At 37.2% G+C, this 24,584-nt stretch overlaps 1 protein-coding gene and 1 long non-coding RNA gene across 6 annotated transcripts in view; one reads left to right on the forward strand and one right to left on the reverse strand.

Moving 5' to 3' along the window:
• LOC135201657 (protein diaphanous-like) overlaps positions 1-24,584 on the reverse strand; it is a 316,869-nt gene that overhangs the window by 193,540 nt on the left and 98,745 nt on the right. For all 3 annotated transcript variants that reach the window (XM_064230760.1, XM_064230761.1, XM_064230762.1), the window contains one exon: positions 13,200-13,405. In XM_064230760.1, the coding sequence (XP_064086830.1) occupies positions 13,200-13,405 (206 nt within the window). The remainder of the gene's footprint in view (positions 1-13,199; positions 13,406-24,584) is intronic.
• On the forward strand, positions 19,739-22,682 carry LOC135201656 (uncharacterized). 3 transcript variants are annotated; one of them, XR_010311576.1, is made up of 8 exons: positions 19,739-20,518; positions 20,648-20,740; positions 20,867-20,962; positions 21,074-21,142; positions 21,244-21,608; positions 21,737-22,153; positions 22,431-22,513; positions 22,659-22,682. It is a non-coding gene; the product is annotated as an uncharacterized LOC135201656 (long non-coding RNA). The 3 variants fall into 3 exon arrangements; XR_010311577.1 differs by lacking the exon at positions 22,659-22,682 and having other exon boundaries at positions 21,244-21,383; positions 21,526-21,608; positions 22,431-22,652; XR_010311575.1 differs by lacking the exon at positions 22,659-22,682 and having other exon boundaries at positions 22,431-22,652.

Below are 24,584 nucleotides of genomic sequence, written 5' to 3' on the forward strand. Positions count from 1 at the left end.
GGTCCCGAGGAGGCTCATCCATTCTAGGGCTGAGCAGGACGGACGAACAAGAAATTGTTGGACTGTTGACAGGCAGGACTTTATCCTCTTCAGGGAGAGAAGCCTGAAAAGCTAGTCCCCAGTATCATCCCTAAATAGAGAATCCTCCGAGTTGGAATCAATTGGGACTTCTCCGTGTTTATTAGAATACCTAATTGTTGTGTCAAAATAAGTGTCTTCTCTAAGTCCTTTACACACTGATGACTGGATCTGGCTCCAAGGAGCCAGTCGTCTATGTAAAAAGCTGTGTTGATCCCCATCAAATGCAGCCAATTTCTTAGGGGAGCAAGAATCCGAGTAAATACTTGAGAGGCATTTGACAGTTCGAAGCAGAGCACTCTGAACTGGAAGACTCTCTTCTTGAAGACAAATCTCAGGAACTTCCTGGAGTTCTGATGGATGGGGACATGGAAGTATGCATCCTTCATGTCGAGAGACACCATCCAGTCACCCAGTTGGAGGGCCGACATTACCGATCGACTGGTTTCCATTCGAATTTCGTCTTCCGGACGAAGAGGTTCAGAGCGCTTACATCCAACACGCGTCTCCATCCCCCTGGTGTCTTGGGGTTGGGGACTACAAAAAGCCTGTTGTAGAATCCTGGGGAGTTCTTGTCTGATACCTCCTCTATGGCCTCTTTGCTGACGAGTTCTTCTACTTCTTTGGCTAAAGCCAAAGCTCTTGTTGACACTGTCGAGTATGCTGTCAAACAGATAGGTGTACAGGCGGCCCGCGGTTAACGGCGCAATCACTCAACGGCGAATCAGTTTTACGGCGGTTGTCAAAAATATTCATTAAAAAAATAAGGCATTTTAAAGGTATCTTTACGGCACAAATTTCAGTTAACAGCGCCGCTAGCGCCGTTGTCTAACGAGTTCATACATATGTAGAAATGCCGTTCAGACCATAAAGGTTATGCAAATTATATTAACAAATTTTATGGAGAGTTATTACGTAGGTATTAGGGTAAAATATATGCCTCTGACGCTGTTCTATGCCGAAAATATCGAGTTACATAAGTGCAAATTTAGCTATGGATGTGTCGATTCATAAATGTTCATGCTTTTGTTTAAAATGTGTATGAAAATGTATTACGTGAAAGGCATTATTATTTCTGTACAGAAATATGATACAAAGGCAGCTTTTGAAACTGCCCTTCACGTTATCAAATACGATGTTTTTTCATGTTCTTTCTTGTAAGCCGCCGCCTGCCGCTCTTCCGAAAATATCGATTTAAAAAAAGAGCAAATTAGCGATCGATGTGTCGATTTTATAAATGTTTATGCTTCTAAGTTTAAAATGTATATGAAAATGTACTACGAATAGGGTATTTTTATTTCTGTGCAGAAATATGATAAAAAGGCAGCTTTTGAAACTCCCCTTCAAGTTATCGACTACGATGTGTCGATTCATAAGTGTTCATGCTTTTGTTTAAAATGTGTATGAAAATGTATTACGTGAAAGGCATTTTTATTTCTGTACAGAAATATGATACAAAGGCAGCTTTTGAAATTGCCCTTCACGTTATCAAATACGATGTTTTTTCATGTTCTTTCTTGTAAGCCGCCGCCTGCCGCTCTTCCGAAAATGTCGATTTAAAAAAAAGTGCAAATTAGCCATCGATGTGTCGATTTTATAAATGTTTATGCTTTTATGTTTAAAATGTGTATGAAAATGTACTACGAATAGGGTATTTTTATTTCTGTGCAGATATGATAAAAAGGCAGCTTTTGAAACTCCCCTTCAACTTATCGACTACGATGTTTTTTTCAAGTTCGTTCTTGTATGCCGCCGTCTGCCGCTCTTCCGAAAATATCGAGTTAAAAAAAAAAAAAAAAAAGGGCAAATTTAGCGATCGATGTGTCGATTTTTCAAATGTTTATGCTTTTATGTTTAAAATGTGTATGAAAACATATTGCGTAAAGGTATTTTCATTTTTGTACAGAAATAAGATACAAATTAAGGCAGCCTTTGTAACTAGGCTCCACGTTGTAAGGGGATGGTTTTTCATGTTCGTTCTTGTCCGCCAGTTCCGAAAAATGCATTGTGTTATTTTATTAATTACGCATCTTTTCCATAAATCATTTAAAAAGTTATACATTATTTCACTGTATCCAAGAATATTGTTTGTATTCTCATATTATTGTATTTTAAAATACTACGGCATACTTAAGCCAGTATTCCGCGGAGCGGCCAATGTTGTGGTTTGAAATCAGCTGATGAATACGAGTCTGTTTCACCATAACGCAATTCTGAGCGAATGCTCTTGCTTCTAGTTAGCATAAACGAATATCTATATACTTGACTTATATGAGACAAAGTTATTTTTCCATATACAGCATGTTTTTAGGTGGAAATATTTATTGAATATGTCTCGTTGTGAATGTGAACTACTATTTTTTTTCGTTAACAGATTACGTTGGCGGCATGTTTATTGCGTAAAAAATTATGTGATTCCGTTCGCAATACGTAATCCTTTATATCATCGTAATACGAACTTAACGCTATTTTATCTTAATATCGGCGTGAAACCAACAGTAAATGTGTTCTTTCAAGCACAGTAGTTTTGATTAAAATGATTTTATCCCAATTTTATCTACAGTTGTGTGTGATGGCAGACGTTTACTGCAGTTTTATCCTTGTTGCCGATGTACGATAATAGTCATTAGCAGCATGAACAGTTTTCTCAGCTTCAGTTATAACTAGGTTTAAATTTAACGGTATATTTCCCGATTGATCTTTAATCTATATTGATCTCTGATCTATAGCGAATAAAGTTATTACATTAAGATATCTCAGTTCTATTCTATACATAACGCCATTTATAACAAATACGGTAATGTTGCACTGTAGTACGATGATCGAAATACAAGCCAAACAGATGTTATCCAGTTCGGTTGTACTTAGAAAAAAAAAATAGTAGTTTCTCGTTCGGTTGTTCATGGCTGTACACGTTCACGCAACGAGTATAACGTTAACACCATACTTTCATCATTCTCTTTTGCTGTTATTGAACTTATGTAACTAGAAGATGGATAAAGTTAGACCATTGTAAATTGATCTCTCATAAAATCGAACTATCGTAAGACTAATGATCGTAACCTGAACACTACAGCTACCTGTACACTGTATAAACTTTATTATATCTTTACATACTTTAGACACCCACATGTACTGTACAGTAATTTCTATAGTACTATACTGCATAAATATAATTTTACTTATTGCGCCGTTGTGGGATTACAGCTCCTTTGACTGGTCTAGAGTTTCGAAAGAAGGTGTGCGGCGGCCGTAGGCTTTAAAATCGCTCAGCGTCGAAAATCGCTTGGCGTCGGTGGCCAGGAACGGAACCCCTGCCGCTAACTGAGGGCCGCCTGTATTTGACAGTGGTGGATCTTGCACAAATGGGATCGCATATCCCTCTCAAAGCACCTGCACTACCCATTGTTCCGCTCCTCTCCGACTCCATTCTTCCCAGTAGTAGTGGAGTCTCACCTCCACGGGTGTGTGAAGGACCTCTTGATCATTTCTCTGCTGCTTTAAAGGGATGTTTCTTGGTAGACTTTGAAGTTGGTTGTAAGTTTTAATAGGAGGCAACGTACCTCTCGCACACGGGGCATGTCTCTTCAATGGACACGACACTAAGTCACTCAAACCTGTCGCCTCGACACTTCCAAATCAGACAACAACTGCACGTCACTGACATCTACGCCTTTCCAGTGGCGTTTCTTAGGCACTCGCGAGTTGACTATGTTGACGGAGTTTGTGACTGACAGTGGGCAAACACCCCCAGTCTCCCTTCAACCTCCAGTATGTCTTCTCCCGGGTGCTGGGGAGCAGGACAATGACCTTCGTCTAGGAGAAATGGGGGGACGGACAGCTGCCTCCTCGGACACGACACTGACACTTAGCCCAACACTGGCCTTTTCACTTGATTTCTCTACAAAAGCAAGAAATACATCCCTAAATCCATTACGGATTTCACCAAAAACTCAAATTTCTTGTCCATTTTGGACTCTAATATGGAAATGGTGTTGGGTTTGGAAACATGGGATACCTGGACTGGAGTAATTGGTACTGAAGTTTGAGGACTATCAATAGGTGAAATATTAGACAAAAGTGGAGAAGATAGTGACGATTTGTTCGCCTCTAAAGGCACAAGAGTTGTCTCTACTCTAGCTTTACTACCAGCTCTAAAAGCTGCTTTCCTTTCCCTATCTTTGTCCATTTTATCCAAATGAGCTTGAAAAGTCTTCCAACCTTGTTCATCTAAACTACGGCACTCATCACAAGTTAATTCCTTGCTGCAGCACTGACCCCTACATTTAACACATTTGGAGTGCAGATTGTAACATAGTTTAGCTAATCTAGTTTTGCAGCCACTGCTGCAAAACCTAACTGATGATGAACTAGCATCAGACATCTTTGTAATAACTGGCTAATAACAAGGCAGCTAACTGATGAAACAAAACCAACCAAGAAATAATACATCACCAAAAAGATACAATTCAATATGGCGACGAAAGTCGACTGCAACAAAAACCACTGGTTTTAATTCGTGGCCGGCAGAAAACGAAATGACAATAGTTAGCTCAGCAGTACTGGGTATTCCCGAAAGTGGGCGGGACCTGTATCACCTACACAAACGATGGCAGCGCCGCCACTGCCGCCAAGAAATTTGAATTTTCGACTCCCAGGTAAGAAAGCTTACAGCTAATGTAATTGTTTGGTAAGTCACTTATGTGAAATCTACCTTTACCCTGAACTTTTACTGGTCACTTAACTGTAAACCATCCTAGCATAACTTCAGGATACTAATTGGATCAGCCAAATATGTGTATTACCTGATTCACATAGCTATTCCCCTCCTTCTATAACCAGTGTGAAGCCTTGACTAACATAATATTCCAGAATGAGAGTATGATTAAAACTAGGCAGGATAGTGAAAAGTGGTACATATAATGATAGCATCTAATTCTTGACATGCAGAAACTAAGAATGGTTTGTGATTCAAAACGAGTTACATGTTCATCTGACTTATAAAAGTATAGAGAAACTGGCTTACAGAATGGTAGTGTGGAGACGATACAAAATGTTTAATAATTTGTATCACCCATAATTACAAACCCCTTATTTTAGTGATGCCTTAACCTCATTTGGAAAGGTGAACCAAGTATACTGATAATCTATTTAAAGAAAAAAAAAGGCATTTATGTTTAATGCTCAGTGAGACCCTCCTCTTTCGGGAAATTCCATCACCGCCCCTTCTCAACTATGTGCTTTAGGCCTAATAAATGCAGCTAACATAATTGTTACATGCCCTACAACTTCCCATCTTACTGTATTAATTCTATCAATTCTATCAACTTCAAAGTTTTTCTCTGATACAAGCATTTGTGAAAGTTTGTGGGCATCATTTAACTTGACTTTGCTCAACCAACTCACTTTCTGTATAAATTTATCATATGCCCAAACATTTAGTATTTCTTTTTAGTTTGTGAACTATACATGTACACTACTTATAATATGGTCCATTTCATTTGTCTCACAAATCCTAGACACCTCAGCTTTTACAGAAAAAAAAAAAGAATACCAGTAACTGGCAGCCAGTATCTAGATTTCTCACCTCTTATGTGATCTGAATTATTACAAGAATCTCCAGGGACTGGGAGGAGGGTGCTCTTATATTATAAACAATGGGTATGTACAAAGTAAATCTTTTAAAACCACATTTACTTAATCCTTATATGTAATATAGCCTGAGTAGCAACAGGACTGGCAAAATGGGACCTGTGAAACAGGAGTTAGCACTTCTGGAGGACAAGGGAAACAGAACCAACACCTCTACTGAAGACAAGGGTAAAACTGCATAGTAAATTAGGGGAAATGCAACTCGATAGTTACTAGATGTACCACAGCTGAACCCTTCTTAATTTAAAAGGCACCCTGCAGTGAGGTAAAAACAATGCAACGAAAGCATGAAAGGGGTATTAAGGAGATGAGGAGAACAAGCTGTACCTGGATAAATGAAAAAATCTAAGTACTTAAGAGCCAAGTTTCCTTGAGAAAAGCATGAAAAGGAGTTTACTATTTGCCAGTTCCAACCATTAAAATGTGTTGAAGACTTTTATCTCACAGGCTTGAAGTTTAACTTGGGCTGCTTTGCCAACTGAAAAACTCCTACAAGTTCTGAAATTAACTTTTCTAAGTCAATACGAAAGCATTCTTCACATGACATTTAATAAGTACATTCTGTAGAAGTCATTTTCATCAACCTTAACACAGTGTAAAGACAGAGATGAGAGCTTATTTCAAAGGAGCTTTTAAGGGCTCTTTAAAGTTCAGGCAATGTTCTACTTGTAAATCTTGAGAATCCACATCTATTACGTGGTATGAGAATACACAAAATAAGACCAACCTATATCCCTTAATGACAGAGGCTGACGCCTTATATAAATATCAGAAAATAGGAGAAAATATGCCAAAATAGGAACAATGCACTAAGCAATCAATGCCACTCTCACCACACCTGCCACAGATTAGGTTCCATTTAGAATGGTAAAACTTGAGCTGCCCCTATAAAAAAAATCTTCCTGGATAACCTCCAGAAATGAAGGTCAAGCAATCCAAGTTTCCATGAAACTGGAAAGAATCTGATTGCTTTGGAAGTTTCTCTCAGTGGGAGGACTCCTGCGAACATCTTCAAGAAGTGGCCCAACTTAAAACAATGATAGCACTGCATTGGTCTTTGCTGGAAAGGGTGTACTCGTACCCTTTCATTTTCAAATATGACATGAGGTTAAAATGATCATGTTGTCAATAGCTGCCTTTTTCACATTCCAAACCAAAGTGGGGCTCATTTCTAGAATTTCTTCTGTCATTCATATATTAGGTGTTTATCAAATACTACTCCTCTCTCATAACTAAAGCTTAAGTGGGGTTTGATCTTCATTATCATATCATCAATTTTAATGTCCAACAAGGTCAGCATATATGCATGAATAAGAACAGTGTTCTTCCCAAAACTAGAAATATCACCGTTCTTTATTCCCCGACTTTTTTCTGAAGAAACCTGCAAAATTTGTAGTGGTTATAATTTTCCACCTTGGCTGAAGCTACTAGCCATATTGGAGGTTTAGTTCTTACTTCTGCAATCTGCTGTACCTCTGTTTATATTCAGCCCATTTGATGACAAATAAATGTCCAAGTCCTTGGGGACTTTGTCTCCTAAGACTCCTCGTACTGTAGCTTGACTGATTTGTAGAGCACTTATCATACTACTAGCCTTTAGAGCCTCATCATGGCTACTAAAGGTAACCCAAGCTTCCCATTTAATTCAGTTTCAATAAGGTTCATCCTGATTTCCCCAAGTTCCAAATAATTTCAAGGCTGTCAAGATCATTTCATAATCACAACTAACTGGTAAGTCTTCAATATTATGCATTCTCAAATTTTTCTCACATCTCCATGGTGAGTGTAGAGGTCGTCATCTGTGCCAGAAGAGCACCATCATAAGGCCCAGGGGTACTTGAATTCTTAAAACTGCTAGACATAAATTTTGAGAGGGGAGGAATAAAAAAAAATAAACCTGAAAACCTTAAAAGGATACCATTAGCCTTTCATGGAGTTTATTCCTCCACTAATGGCACAAGTGAGAAACCGACTCCCAAATGTCCGTGTCCCTACCCTACCCCACGGGATGACTCAACGTGATCAGAGTGGCCCAAGTGTAAGCCAAACCCACTTGATAGGACTGAGAGCATTACAAGATTATAATCATCCCACCCCAATCACATTATGGGCAAACCAGATAGAATGCTGAGAGTCCTATACCCAGAACCAGACCCACCTGGAATCCATGGTCCAGTCCTGCAGAATAGTTCTGGGGACTGCCTGTATTTAGCTTCGGATATAAACCCATCCCCAGCTTTGATATCTTTTCCTATTTGTCAGGTCCAATAAATTTTGCAAAATAAATAAAAATATATGAGATTCTTGGACTCAAACCTGGGAGCTAAATCCTAGGGTTCAAGAGCACCCTCACCATGTCAAGGTGGTCTCATATCGAGGGGCCCTTCCTGTATTAAATTGACATATTTGACAGTTTGCCTTCAAACTTTTCTTCAACAGTTAACAAAAAATGTGGGAAAGCTTATTTGTTTACTATTTAAAATATGTTTCACATATGAATTTTGCAATTCGTAGAATTATATAATTTTTATTATGATCATTTAATCTTATTAATCTGATCAATATTTGAAAATTAGTACTTATCATTGGCTAAATCATTTATTTATCAAACAAAACAAGCAAACATACATGTACCATAAAATTCTCTCATCTCAGATCTCAGTAAGAGAGAGAGAGAGAGAGAGAGAGAGAGAGAGAGAGAGAGAGAGAGAGAGAGAGAGAGAGAGGCGAGAGAGAGAGCGAGAGAGAGTGAGAGAGAGAGAGAGAGAGAGAGAGAGAGAGAGAGAGAGAGAGAGATTAATGTTATTTAACTCTCTTACGCCGAAGGGGTATAATAAAAATTGTCTCCCATATGCCGGGGGTCTCGGAGTGAGTGCCGAAGCGGAAATTTTTTTTTCTTCAAAAAATCACAGCGCTCTTAGTTTTCAAGATTAAGAGTTCATTTTTGGCTCCTTTTTTGCCATTGCCTGAAGTTTAGTATGCAACCATCAGAAATACAAAAAATATCATTATCATATATAAATAATGTGATATATGATAGAGCAAAAACAAAATTTCATATATAATTGTATTCAAATCGTGCTGTGAGCAAAACGGTTAAAGCTAACTAGTTAATTTTTTCCATTGTATTATACACTAAATTGCGATCATTTTGGTATATAACACATTGTAAAACGATCAAAGCAACACAGAGAAAATATTATCACAAAATGATGCATGATTCGTATTCGTAACACGCGGACGTAAAAAAAAAGTTTTTTCAAAAATTCACCATAAATCTAAAATATTGTTCTAGAGATTTCCAATTTGTTTCAAAATGAAGATAAATGATTGAATATTACTATACTGTAAGAGTTTTAGCTTACAATTGCGATGGAGCAAATATTACGAGAATGCAACGTACGCATTTCGGAGATTTGCGGCGAAGAATCCGCGCGAGGAGGGAAGGAAAGTTTTTTTTTTTTAAATTCACCATAAATCTAAATATTGTGCTAGAGACTTCAAATTTATTTCAAAATGAAGATAAATGACTGAATATTACTAGACTGTAAGAGTTTTAGCTTACAGTTGCGTTTTTTTACTATTTCAGTAGAGTTAAAGTTGACCGAACATAGTTTTTTTTCTATTTATCGTGATTTATGTGCAAATATTTCATAAATGAGAAAAGCTCCAACCTTCAATCATTTTTCGTCTTATTCTACATGAAATTGCGCACATTTTCATATATAAAACTTTATGTAACGGCTAATTTAAAATGGTGCAAACATTACGACAATCGCACAAAATAATTTATCGGAAGAGGTACCGTGCGGACGTAAAGAAAAAGTTTTTTTTCATAAATTCACCATAAATCGAAATATTGTGCTAGAGACGTCCAATTTGTTGCAAAATGAAGGTATATGATTGAATATTACTAGAATATAAGAGTTTTAGCTTGCAATTGAGTTTTTTTACCATTTCGGTAGTCAAAGTTGACCGAAGGTTGAAATTTTGGCACTTATCATTATTTATATGTAAATATTTAAAAACTGATAAAAGCTACAATCATGAGTATTTTTTGTTGTATTCTACATGCAATTGCACACATTTTCATATAAATGGTGCAAAAATTATGTCAAAGTGATGAAATAATTTCTGAGATGTGTCACTGATACTTTTTAGTGTGATAAGAAAGAAATTCGCGCTTGCGCGCCTGCGTAACGATTGTAAACAAAACAAAGCCTTGATCCGTGAGCTCCTACCATCCCCCAAGGCGCGTGATTCAAAAGTTTTCGTCTGGTAGTCCTATAAGTATTTTTCCGTGAATTTTTAAAAAAACTTTTCTATGTCGACGTACGATACGTCCAATCGGCACCCGACAGACAATTTATCTCGACGAATAATACGTCTAATCGGCGTAAGAGGGCTAATTTACCCATAAAAGCTTGAAAATTTATAAATTACATAAAATATTACACAAACACTTTTGCAGGGTTTCTTGAGGATTCTCAAATATTCGCAACAAGTTCGGGGTACTATTAGTGTATTAAGACGACTTTTGACTGTGCTTGACAGTTTTAAGAACCATAGCTACATTTTGGTGCTATACAGTTCTGCCTACTAAAGGTGTTGCATTTCGTGACACTAGAATTTTTTTTTCTGACCTTACCTTAAACAGTACTTACAATGAGGTTTAAATATAAAAGGTGGAAGGTCTGTATTTTGTCCAAATAGTTTAGGTTTAAATAGTAAGGTTTTTGGACAATCTGAAGAATATTTTTATGGTCATCTTGTAAATAAAATATTCATGAGTCTTGGTAACAATAATCTTTTGTCTTTTTAAGAGCCAAAAACCATAACCAATTATGTTTCCCCAGAGTTGAGCAAAACTTAGTAAAAGCTCTGTTTTACAGTTTCCTTACTTTTTATAAAGCTCTATATTCTTACATTGACTGATTTATTTGTCAAGGAGAGACTTCCAAATTTTTTGGTATCTATGCAGTGGACATTAAAATTAAGTTACCTTATTTATCAAGGGATGTGGGCTAATAAATATGTCCAGGTAATTTCCCATCATTACTACAAGACGACAACTGGAGGATGGATGAATCTCTCTCCTATGGGCTACCTTGAGGCTTACAAATATTTGGTTATACACAATGCTACCGGCACCTGGAGGGAGGGCCAGGAGTCCAATGAAATCACAGCTAGAAATAGGTACAAAGCTTGCCATCAGACTATATCTTGCTAAACCATGTCAGCTACTCAAATTCTATAGCTCAACAGGTATGCTGTCAAATTTCACCCTCTTTCATTTTCTAAGAATAATAAAATTCATGACAAAAGCCACTTGCAGGTTGCCAACTATAAATCAAACCTGTAGTGTAAGGAAGGAAAAAATGAAAAAAGAGAATCAAGAGCAGTCCAGTTTTAATTTGGATGCTCTGCAGAAGCCTTGACACTGACACAATACCTGCAGGGGTAGAAAAACTACCCCATCACCATTCCCCAGTTCTTCCTTGCATCATGCATGGGGCCCATTGGGGATTCTTGTGACCATATGCTAAGTTACCAAATACAGTTAATCTTTTCTTTCCTCCATAGAAAGCCGAGATACCTAGGATTTCTTTGGCAGAATAAATGGGCAAAAATATTTGTAATGGATATAGATGAACTATCCAATTTTTTACTAATACCCAATATGAAAACTAAAAGAAAACAAAATGCAAAAGTAAGGAAAAACATATACAATCTGTAATATACAAATCAGCTACATAAAAAACCTAGTAATAAATGCTGCTTTATGGGTACCATTTCCACCAATGCACACACTAGACAAACTAACCCATCATAATTTAAAGTACTTTGACAGCAGTGACAAATAAAATCTACCAAAAATTAATAAAGTGTAAGATATTGACTTGATGACCAGTAAAGATAATTGAAGAAATAAGAAAAGGGATGATAAAATTTACCTGACAGCATAAGACAGGTGGCCTGGAAACTCCTATTAAAATATCTCATTGCTTTACTAGCCACTTAGCACTTGATTTGTTCACCCTTAAAAATGAGTATAGGCATGAAAAAAAAAAAAAAAAAAAAAAAAGGTGTGTAAGTCATCTGAACACTTTCTGACTTTGTTTATATTTGTACGCACTATGAGGGTGCACTGAAATTATAACAAACATATGTAACTTGCCACTTACGCAGGAGATGCAATCCTAAAGCAGCAAGTAAAAGGAAAACTCTCATAAGTAACAAGTTATCAATAAAACAAGTATGTATATATACCCTCATAGAGCACATTAACAAAAATATGTGTCAGAACAAATGAATACATGCAAACCAAATGGTTTGTTTAAATACTGTACATAGTACAAGCTTTACATATGAACAATCAGAGCTCTTATACTCACAAAATACTTCTTCCTAATGGTTTGCAGCATTGCCACTATATATTTCATCAAATATTGAAATATGACTGACTCAACCTCCATATGGATGGATAGAAATGAAATGGGCCAAAGTGCAATGCCACTGCCTTCTCTGGGTTTCCAACAATGGCATCTTGTGGCACGACTTTGGGTTACATGAATGGCTGGGACTCTTCGTTTCATATATCCCCAAAGACACCACATTCTATATCACAATCCTAATCATGAAACAACTATCTATAAAAATACTTTCCAAATCCTCCCTAGGAATACCTACTGAGAACATCTACCTGCACTGAGCATAAGGGATGAAGTTTCTCAATGACATGTTATACAGCCTGTCAGGTGGAGGGCACAGTAGCTTAGCCTAAAAAACAGGAGTCATAATAGGGATTTCTAATCTTGGCAGATTTTACATCCAAGACAATGACCTATAACTTTGATAGTATATATAATCCCATAAACCTGATTCATCTAATTTCCTCAACACACTTGAATCATTATAGCTCATAAAAAAACAAATGAAACTTAAAATGCCTTCAATTCAACAATAAAATACAATTGCATAATCTACGACTCAAGGACTCAGTTATGCTACATATAGTACTGTGGGTTTCCAAAAAATTTACAATTTTTGGGATCAGATATATTTCTGATAAGGAATACCATGTGAAACTTACTTGGACTTTACATCTCAAAAAAATATACTTTTGGCTAAAACTTACTTTCAGTATACAATATGAGACTATTATTTAGAAAAAAAAAATGTTAAATGGAATCATCATGCAAGTCCATAAAGTCCAATTTTCTAAATTATATTTTTAAAATTTACTGACAACTTAACTAAAAAAAGAAAAAAAAAACTAATTCTGCTATTATGAGAGTAAATATGAGAAGTGCAAAAGCATAAAGTGTAAATAATGAAAACATTCCATTCCACTAAGCAAAACCCCATGCAAATAAATAAATAAATAATCTATTTAAGAAAAACTAAAAAAGTTGTCAACGAAAGCAGTATTCATATTTGCATATTATGTAAAACATCAATTTACCTACCTTCTATAGCACTCATTAAGAATATACATCAGTACTTTCAAGCCTGTTTGAGCAAATTCTTGCACCCATTGAATTCTGTTACTACGTAGTGCTACTTGTAAACTTTCAAGTGTTTTGAAGATTCCTTTGACGCTAAGGTCATCTCGTTTTAAGTATTCTATATAATCTGTTGGAGTTTCTAATCTGTGCTGAGTCTGGGCCATCATCTGAAAAAGAGAATATGAATATCAACTTGTGAATGACGAGACCGTGATAAATCCTGGTCGTGAATATCAACTTGTGAATGAGAACACCATAACAATCCCATCTTTAATGCTATTAAAAAATTGAACTTCCAATAAAAATACAAAATTGAAACTACCTTGTTTACTACAGTATCACTAATACATTTCCTTGCTTTTAGACAACCAAATCACTGCAGTAGCAATCTGCTCCTTTTAAGATTGAGAGGCTCACCACTGCACATCATCAGATCCACTTACATCATTTTACATAAACTCCTAATTCTTCAGTGTAACTGAGAGTTAACATCATCAACATCGTTGCTCATCCAAGGAATGCAGTTTGTATTTATTACCACCCTGTTACCTTCTTTTTTCCCACCATTATCCCTACATTAAGGGGGCGGTTGCCTGATGCGCCTTGCTCCACTGCCTTCTATCCAAGGCATCATCCTCCACCAAACCTCTTCTCCAAATATCTTCCTTCACTTTATCTCGCCATCTAATTCTCTGTCTCCTTCTTGATCTTCTTACTCTAACAGGTTCCTTTTAAGCCCCCTTCACTCTCTCCTCACCATCCATCCTCAACGCTTGCCAATACCATCCCAATCGTGACCTTTACTAAGCCTGCCCTTCTTCTTATTTCATCATTTTCCACCATACCATCCCAATCGTGATCTTTACTAAGCCTGCCCTTCTTCTTATTTCATCATTTTCCAATCTCTCAAGCAGCGATATTCACATAATCCACCTCAGCATTCTCATCTCTGTTCTCTCAAGCTTTACTTCCTCTTTTCTTCTTGAAAGCCAATGTTTCTGCTCCATACATTAACACTGGGCTTATCACTGTGTTATATATCTTGACTTTTAGCTTGATTGGCATTTTCTTATCACATACCACTCCAGCTACCTCTCTCCACTTCCCCCTTGCAGCTTTTATCCTACTGTCAACTTCAGCCTCAAATCTTCCCTCTTGGCTAAAAGTAGATCCTAAGTATTTAAACTTCTCTGTCTGTTTTATAATCAAGCCTCTTCTTTCTTGTACAGTCACCTCTCAATTAACGCGAGGGTCATGTTCCTGGAGAGCTCACGTGCATTAAAAATGCATTATTTAAACATATTTGTCTCATATGAAATAACAGGAATAAGGGGGTTACATTCCTGGACTTGGGGAACTCTGTGCTTTTTTGCTAAGCACAACCAAATTGGATAACAGCAACATCCATTTGGTGTACGTATTTCAACCATCGTACGATAGTAAACAATTACCGTAGTTATGTTATAAACAACGTTATGTAGAATAGGGCTGATATATTTTTATGGTGGTTTTTGCTTATTAGCACCCTGCTGAGAACGGAACCCCCACCGATAACCGGGGACTGCCTGTACGTACTCTGTTCAGGACGTGACGGATCAGGCAGAACAGAGGGAAGGCATACACCTAGAGATTATTCCAAGGATGCTGTAGAGCGTCCTCCACCAGACCAAGACTTTCAGGGACCACCGATAAGTAGACCTCCCCGCTTTCTGTTGAAGCAGTGGCGAAGAGGTCTAACATGAGTCTTCCCCAAAAGTGAAACAGCCTGTCCACTACATCCTGATACAAAGACCACCTAGGACTTGACTCTGACGACTTAGCTTATCGGCCACCACATTCCTCCTGCCTGGAACGTACCTGGCCATGAACTCCACCGAGTTGTCGATTGCCCACTGGTGCATCTCAACTGTCAACAAGTGGAGTTGGCGAGACACCTTGAGAACAAATATGGCATGTATTCATGAGTGCAGTAGGCTTTGGGGCAAGAAGCTTAACCCTTCTTAAAAGTATGACAGTCAATCTAACAAACTTTCGTACCTGCATCATGATTTACATTTAAATGTAAATAAGCATCAGTGACACTTTGAAGATTTTAGGTGCAACTTTTGAGAAGTATACGTATATGTAAAAGTGCTTCCTCTGTTCCTAAAAAATTTGGTATCACGCAAAAATGTTTTAGAATGTTTCGGGATGAGGCTAATATATGTATGTTTTAAAAATTTTCTTCTCCTTGTATGGAATACTTTTTCCAGTTTGGTCTTTGAGTACTAACTCTCATCTCAAACTCTTGGATAGAGTTCTGTACTCAGTCAAGCTTATTTTGCCAACTCTGAATGGTGGCCTGTAGAACAAACTAAATTTTTGTTTCATAAAAAGTACTAAAACAACAAACATTCTCTACACTCTTCTGTGCCTAACCTAACTGTTCTTGCTCATCCCACTCAGTTCGCTAGGAATTTTATCTTGGCTACAACTAAAATGGGAATAATCTCCTTAACCCTCTTACACCGGAGCGGTAAAAAAAAATTTGTCTCCTGTGTGCCGGAGGGGTTTCGGAGTGAGCGCGGAAGCGGAAAAAATATTTTTTTCAAAAAAATCACAGCGCGCTTAGTTTTCAAGATTAAGAGTTCATTTTTGGCTCCTTTTTTTGTCATTGCCTAAAGTTTAGTATGCAATCATCAGAAATGAAAAAAATTATCATTATCATATATAAATAATGCAATATATGATAGCGCAAAAATGAAATTTCATATATAATTGTATTCAAATCGCGCTGTGCGCGAAACGGTTGAAGGGAACAAGTTACTTTTTTTTTCGTTGTAATGTACACTAAATTGCGATCATTTTAATATAAAACACATTGTAAAACGATCAAAGCAACACAGAGAAAATATTATCACAAAATAATGCATGAATTCGTAACGAGCGGACGTAAACAAATATTTTTTTCAAAAATTCACCATAATTCTAAATATTGTCCTAGAGACTTCCAATCTCTTTCAAAATGAAGAAAAATGATTGAATATTACTATACTGTAAGAGTATTAGCTTACAATTGCAGTTTTCGACCGTATCTGAAAAGTTAAAGTTGACCGAATGTCGAATTTTTTTATATACGTATATATTTTTTATATGCAATTATTTCGGAAATAAGAAAAGCTACAACCTTCAAATATTTTTCGTTTTATTCTACATTAAACTGCGCACATTTTCATATATAAAACTCTATGAAATGCCTAATATGAAACGGAGCAAATATTACGAGAATGGGACGTACGTATTTCGGAGATTTGTGGCGGAGAATCCGCGCGCGGAGGGAAGGAAAGTTTGTTTTTAAATTCACCATAAATCTAAATATTTTGCTAGAGACTTCGAATTTGTTTCAAGATGAAGATAAATGACTGAATATTACTAGACTGTAAGAGTTTTAGCTTACAATTGCGTTTTTTGACCATTTCGGTAGAGTCAAAGTTGACCGAATGTGGTTTTTTTTCTATTTATCGTGATTTATATGCAAACATTTCAAAAATGAGAAAAGCTACAACCTTCAATTATTTTTAGTTGTATTCTACATGGAATTGCGCACATTTTCATATATAAAACCTAATGTAACGGCTAATTTAAAATGGTGCAAACATTACCACAATCGCACGTATGATTTTTTCGGAAGAGTTACCGCGCGGACGTAAAGAAAATGTTATTTTTTTCATAAATTCACCATAAATCTAAATATTGTGCTAGAGACTTCCAATTTGTTGCAAAATTAAGGTAAATGCTTGAATATTACTAGAATATAAGCGTTTTAGCTTACAATTGCGTTTTTCGACCATTTCGGTAGAGTCAAAGTTGACCGAAGGTTGAAATTTTGGCAATTATCGTTATTTATATGAAAATATCTCAAAACTCATAAAAGCTACAACCATGGGTTGTTTTTAGTTGTATTGTGCATGAAATTGCGCACATTTCCATATATAAAACTTTATATAACGGCTAATTTTAAAATGGTGCAATCATTACCACAATCGCATGTATGATTTTTTTCGGAAGAGTTACCGCGTGGACGTAAGGAAAAAGTTTTTTCAAAAATTCACCATAAATCGAAATATTGTGCTAGAGACTTCCAATTAGTTGCAAAATTAAGGTAAATGATTGAATATTACTAGAATATAAGCGTTTTAGCTTACAATTACGTTTTTTGACCATTTCGGTAGAGTCAGAGTTGACCGAAGGTTGAAATTTTGGCAATTATCGTTATTTATATGAAAATATCTCAAAACTAATAAAGGCTACAATCATGAGTATTTTATTGTTGTATTCTACATAAAAAAGCGCACATTTTCATATACAGGCAGTCCCCGGCTTACGACGGTTCCGGCTTATGACGTTCCGAGGTTACGACGCTTTTTCTTAAATATTCAATGGAAATTCCGTCCTGGGTTACGACGCTTGTTCCGAGATTACGACGCTGACGCTTCCGACGCTCCGAGTTAACGACGCTTTTAAAAAACGCATGCTATGATAAAAATCCTTTATAGTTTAGCACAGTACATAATAAAAATATGTTTTTGGTTACATTACAACAAAAATTTTGAGGTTATGATGATTTTTGACACTTTTTTTTTCGTATTTTTTGAATTTTTTTAGTGACGCCACATATGCGGAACTAGTTTGCGGGCGGAATGAATACACTAGTTTGGGATGCGCAGTTTAAAACAGTCCAAAGCGCAAATATAATGAAAAAATCATTGCTTGTTTCCAGTACATATTAAAAAAACTAAGTTTTTCTGGTTAGATTACAACACAAATTCCAAGGTTACGACGTTTTGTTATGCTTTTTAACGATACCTCATATGCAGAACTAGTTTTTGAGCGGAGGTGCATAAATTAATTAACGCTATTAAACTGTATGGTAAATTGACCGAACAACGACCTCGGACGGTCGAGGACGCCAAGCATAACAATACGAAAGGACGCCACTTCAATCGCGTGCCTGCCTGCATTTCACTAGGTTGTGTGCTGAGACGTTGCTGAAATTCCTTGCCATTTTCGCAAATTTACAATGGCTCCTAAACGCCAAAGTACTTCCTCCGATGATAGTTCATCCAAGAAGAGGAAGGTCATCACGATGGAGGTCAAATATGACGTGATAAAGAAACGTTCGGAGAAGGGAGAAACTAACACCGAAATAGGCCGTTCTTTAGGCTTGAGCAGGACCACGGTGGTAACCATTGTGAAGGATAAGGAACGTATTCTGAAGCATGTTAAGGATGCTGCACCGATGAAGTCAACGGTGATAAACGAGAAGCAACGTAGCCAGAGCATTGTTGAAATGGAGAAATTGCTCATGATCTGGCTGGTAGGACCAGAACCAGCGACGTGTTCCGGTGAGCTTAAGTGTGATCCAGGAGAAGGCTAGAGCGCTGCATGAGGCAGTAGTGAAAAAGTTTGGCGAAGGCAGTGCTGGTGGTGAATTTTCCGCGAGTAGAGGTTGGTTTAACCGTTTTAAGGCTCGTGCAAATTTGCATAATGTGAAGCTGCAAGGTGAAGCTGCTAGTGCTGATAGCGAAGCAGCAGAAAGTTTTCCAGGTGGTTTGGCTGAGATAATTAAGGATGGTGGTTACACGGCTGACCAAGTCTTTAATGTGGATGAGACTGGATTATTTTGGAAAAGAATGCCAAATCGAACGTACCTTTCCAAGGAGGAGAAGTCAGCCCCTGGCCATAAAGCTGGAAAGGAGCGACTGACTTTGCTGTTTGGGGCCAACCTGCAAGTGGTGATTTGAAACTGAAGCCCTTGCTGGTGTATTTGGCCGAGAATCCCAGGGCTTTCAAGGCATTTTCAAGTCAACTCCCTGTGATTTGGAAATCTAACAAGAAGGCGTGGGTTACCTTAATGGTCTTCGAAGATTGGTTCAATGACCATTTCGTGCCAGCAGTGGAGCGGTATTTGACTTCGAAGGGTCTGCCTTTTAAGGCCCTCTTAGTCCTGGACAATGCCCCTGGTCACCCTTCAAATTTGAGCGACATGCATCCTAATGTGAAGGTGGTGTACCTCCCACCCAATACCACATCGCTGATACAGCCAATGGACCAGGGAGTAATAGCTAATTTCAAGGCTTACTACCTTAGAAGGACCATACGTTTTGCTTTGAGGGCCATAGAAGCTAACAAGGAGTTGACACTGAAGCAATTCTGGAAGGGCTACAACATTGCAGATGCAGTGAAGAACATTGCAAGTGCTTGGGACGAGGTGAAGACGACCACTTTAAATGGGGCCTGGAGGAAACTGTGTCCACAGTTTGTGCACAGTTTTGAAGGCTTTGACCAGGCAGAAGACGTCGAGACTGTGACGAGGAAGATCGTAGGGCTAAGCAAGAGGCTGAAACTAGATCTTGAACCTGATGATGTAACAAGAGCTGCTGGCTTCCCATGGAGAGGAATTGTCTGCAGAGGACTTACTAGAACTTGAACAAACAAATGATTGAGGAAGAGGAGGCGGCACCAGAGCCAAAACCAGGTCATTAACTGTGAAAGGCTTGTCAGAGGGTTTTACTCATCTGGAGAGAGCCTTGGCTTCTTTTGAGGCAGAAGACCCTAACGTTTCTAGGTTTGACAAAATCAAGAGAGGAATCATGGATTTGGTGACTTTCTACAAGGAGACCCTGAAGGAGAAGCAGACGAAGAGAAGTGTGCAGTCCAGGCTTGACACTTTCTTTCACAAGTCTCCAGTACCACCACCTCCCACTCCTAGTCCTGGTAAGGAATTCTGAACTGTTTTACTAATTTATGTGTTTATACATAGTGTACATATTAAAATGTGTTAATTTTTTAATGTAACAACTAAATGTAAGAGTAAATTGTAACTTCATTAATTTTCATCATTTGTAATTTTATTGCAGAAGTGGTGACAGTTCCAGATCCCCCTGTACTACCTGTGACAGTTCCAGATCTCCCTGTACTACCTGTGACAGTTCCAGATCTCCCTGTACTACCTGTGACAGTTCCAGATCCCCTGTACCTGGACCCTCTGTATCAGCCCGCCCACCTGTACGTGTACAATCAGGTAAGCAATTTCATTTTTCTCATTTTCATGTTGGAAATTGTTTACACCCTACATACATACGTACACTAACTTACATAGTGGTACAATGTGTTTGATGTTGCATAACCTTATTATTATTATTTTTTTTTTTTTCATTTCAGACCCCTTTGATATGATGACAGTGACCCAGATGACCCTGAGCCTTTCCATGGTTTTGATGCCTCGCCCTATACATCAGGTAAGGAATCCTTAACAAATTTGTATAAAATGTTTTATAAATTGCTAATAGAAATTTTATTAAAAGTGTACATATGCTACAATTACATCCACCTTATAACATATTTATGTACCCTATCATTCTTTCCAGATGTAGATGTTCCCTCATCAGTTGATACGAGTATCACCTCTCCAGAGCCCAAATCAGTTGATACGAGTAGTATCACCTCTCCCATTCCTTCAGGTAAAAGAATTCTTCATTTTTTATATTGAACATACGTATTACACACACTATATGTCAAACAGTAATAACATGTGCAGTAGTTACAGTAGTAGTAACTATCATTTTATATATTTTTTATCATTCCAGACTCCCAAGCACCTGCCCATCCCACTCCATAGCCCAGCCACCCACTCTCATGTACCATATGGCCATCCCAGTAAGCAAGCCAACCACTAGAATTTGGTAAGGACATTTTTTTTTTATTAATGTTTTATTATTACATATGTAATAACCATGTTATGTATGTAACATACATACTATATAATCATATGTACTATTACATTATCATTCCAGACTGGCATGCACCTGTGACTTACATAAACCAGACCTCTACATAGCCTACATGTCTTCATTTTGCTGAAGGTAAGGAATTCTCAGTTGTGTTTAATGTTTGCATACGTACAATAAATTTTGTACACCTAAGTGGTTACATACTGTCCTTTAATATTAATTCTTCATTCCAGACTGCCCATCATCCTAGCCTGTTATCTGTGATAAAGCACACTGAAGTTAGGTTTGGAATGCATCCTTATCATGAATGCTCTACACCTCCACCTCCATCTCCCACAACCTAGGTAACAGCTTTGAGACTCACTAAAAGTTGGTAAGTTATGTAAGGAATTTCTAAATTAAGTTTTATACTACATGTTATATGTGATATTAAACCACTGTATGGTGCATATTACTGTATGTAACTTACTATGCATAGAGTACTTACTGACAAAATTATTTTTTGTACATTCCAGAACCCCCTGAATGATGTAGGCTATGGGGCCACATAAGACTTTGTCCATCCAGGGTTACATTGAACGACAACTTTAAACTAAAAGTAAGGAATTAATTAACATACATTAACTCTTTAGTACTCTTGATATATCTACAGTAATTAACATATTGCATTCACAACTTTCTGTAGTGTATATTTTGTACACTAATTTTGTTACTTTTTCCTTCCAGAACCAACATTTTTCACACAACTCCAGGTTGTTACTAACAAATTACTACTACAAGTGTCATCAAGGGATAACTACAAGTAGAAGCACCATTTTTGGATGGAAAAAACCCTTCAGGAAAGTATACGTATCACATGTAACATGTAGTGTAACAAAGTATGAACAGTAAGGTTTTTACATACAGTAGTACATATTATACGTACATAACTTTTTTTTACAGGAATTTCCAACCAAGTTTGATTATGTACATACATGTTATAAACCACTGTACGTATGGTTACTGTATGTAACTTACTAAACATACATAACATGGCTTAACTTTGATACTTTTTTGGTACATTCCAGAAAACCAGGACCCCCTCCATGATGCAGGCTATGGGGCCACATAAAACTTTGTCCAGGGTTACTACATAACATAAAGGTAAGGAATTATACATAGTGTAGTAAACATACATTAAGTAAGTTTTATACGTACATACTAAAAAAAAGTGACCAAGATCTCTCACATGGGATAAGTGATCAAGGTCCCTCATGGAATTACGTACATACTGTACACTCCCTGCTGAACAGGGGGTGTAGACCAATCATTTATACTATGCATACCAGTTGATATTAAACCACTGTATGGTGCATATTACTGTATGTAACTTACTATGCATAGAGTACTTACTGACAAAATTATTTTTTGTACATTCCAGAACCCCCTGAATGATGTAGGCTATGGGGCCACATAAGACTTTGTCCATCCAGGGTTACATTGAACGACAACTTTAAACTAAAGGTAAGGAATTAATTAACATACATTAACTAAGTTTTATACATGTTATATATGTGATATTAAACCACTGTATGGTGCATATTACTGTATGTAACTTACTATGCATAGAGTACTTACTGACATACTAATTATTTTTTGTACATTTCAGAACCCCCTGAATGATGTAGGCTATGGCCACATAAGACTTTGTGCATCCAGGGTTACAAAGCAGGACAACTTTAAACTAAAAGTAAGGAATTAATTCACATACATTAACTTTTTTACTCTTGATATAACTCAAAGTAAGGAATTATAAACTAAAAGTAAGGAATTAATTAACATACATTAACTCTTTTACTCTTGATATCTATAATTTATATATTGCATTCAGGACTTTGTGTAGTATTTTGTACTAATTGTGTTATACTTTTACCTTCCAGAGCTACCAGACTGGGATTTTAGTGTACTCCAGGATCTACCAAATACTACTACGAAGTGTACAGTGCATAATATAGTGTTTAGTGTATAATCTAACCTAAGGATTAAGTGTAGTACATTGTGCTTTATAGTGTCACAAGAGTTTAATAAAGAATTATACCTTCAAGAACCATCCTTTGCCATTGAAATAGCCACACTACACATCATGCAATATACTTGCATGTCACACAGGTAAGGTCTCTAACTTTTTCTTAGTTTAAGGCATATTTCCAAGTGTCGTTCCGGCTTACGACGATTTTCGGCTTACGACGCGCCTCAAGAACGGAACCCCCGTCGTAACCCGGGGACTGCCTGTATAATACTTCATGTAACGGCTAATTTACAATGGTACAAAAATTATGTCAAAGTGACGAAATAATTTCCGAGATGTGTCACAGATACTTTTTAGTGCGGCAAGAAAGAAATTCGCGCTTGATCCGTGAACTCCCAGCATCCCCAAGGCGCGTGATTCAAGAGTTTTCGGCTGGTAGGCCTAAAAGTATTTTTCTGCGAATTTTTAAAAAAAACTTTTGTATGTCGACGTAAAATACGTCCAGTCGGCACCCGAGAGACAAAAAATGTCGACGTCAAATACATCCAGTCGGCGTAAGAGGGTTAATGCAGCTGTGTAATCTTCTGATCTACAAAAATCTAAGTGAGGAGCATTTTCATTCCTGCTCTCTCTTGACATCTGAATATCAGGTGTATCAGTTTTATCTTCTATTCCTTCATATTTACTTATTAATCATCTTATTCCTAAAACTTCTCTCTCTCTCCAGGCTGGTTTCCCTTTGAAGTCCTATTAAGTTTATGGTCTTTTGACAATACCCATAAGGAATTTCAGCTGATGATTTACAGAGAAAGAACAAAAATATAAGAAACAGCTTCTCTTACCAATGGTTTTATTTTCATTTTCCCACAAGTCACATGTTTTTATACAAAAACAATTTGATGCTGTTTTTTCCTTTTACTTTTTCACTGAAAATATTAAATAGAAGAGGTCACAGAGGTAGAGTCCATGAATATACCTTAACAATACACAAAGAGCTTGTGAGTAAAAGAACATATCCAAAACTGCCTATCAAAATTTGTGTTCCTTTACATAAAAAACAAGTTTTCCATAAGCAACATTTATGCACTCTATTACAAGAGCTTACGGAAAATAATGTACTCAGCTGAACAACAAATATATAATAATAACATCTTGAACATAGTGGCACTTTGTATCAAGGGCTTCCTTGATATTCCAAGATCCTCATGGACTTCCTTCTTAAACTCTGCACAGGCACCTGGCAGATAGGCACTCCCTGGTGGGGGACTATGAGCCAACGACAAAACCGTAATATCATAGGGAGGAAAAGGGGTCGGGGTCACTGTTGGGGTCCTCCTCAGCACTGGAATGTTGCATGGGAGAGCTGGTGTCCCTGGGCCTTCTGGGTTCAGTAAAAAGTACTTGGTACCTTGGAACATTTCTTGCCTGTTTTTTCAGGGCATCTGTTCCAATTCATGACTTCATTTCTATCGGAGAAACCATACAGGGAGATTATGGATTCTGACATCTTGGCATGTTTCCCTGAGAGCTGGATATACTCAAGGCAGGATGGGAACACTCCCCACC

This window comes from Macrobrachium nipponense, chromosome 28 (genome assembly GCF_015104395.2).
Source record: "Macrobrachium nipponense isolate FS-2020 chromosome 28, ASM1510439v2, whole genome shotgun sequence".
NCBI classification, from domain to species: Eukaryota; Metazoa; Arthropoda; class Malacostraca; order Decapoda; family Palaemonidae; genus Macrobrachium; species Macrobrachium nipponense.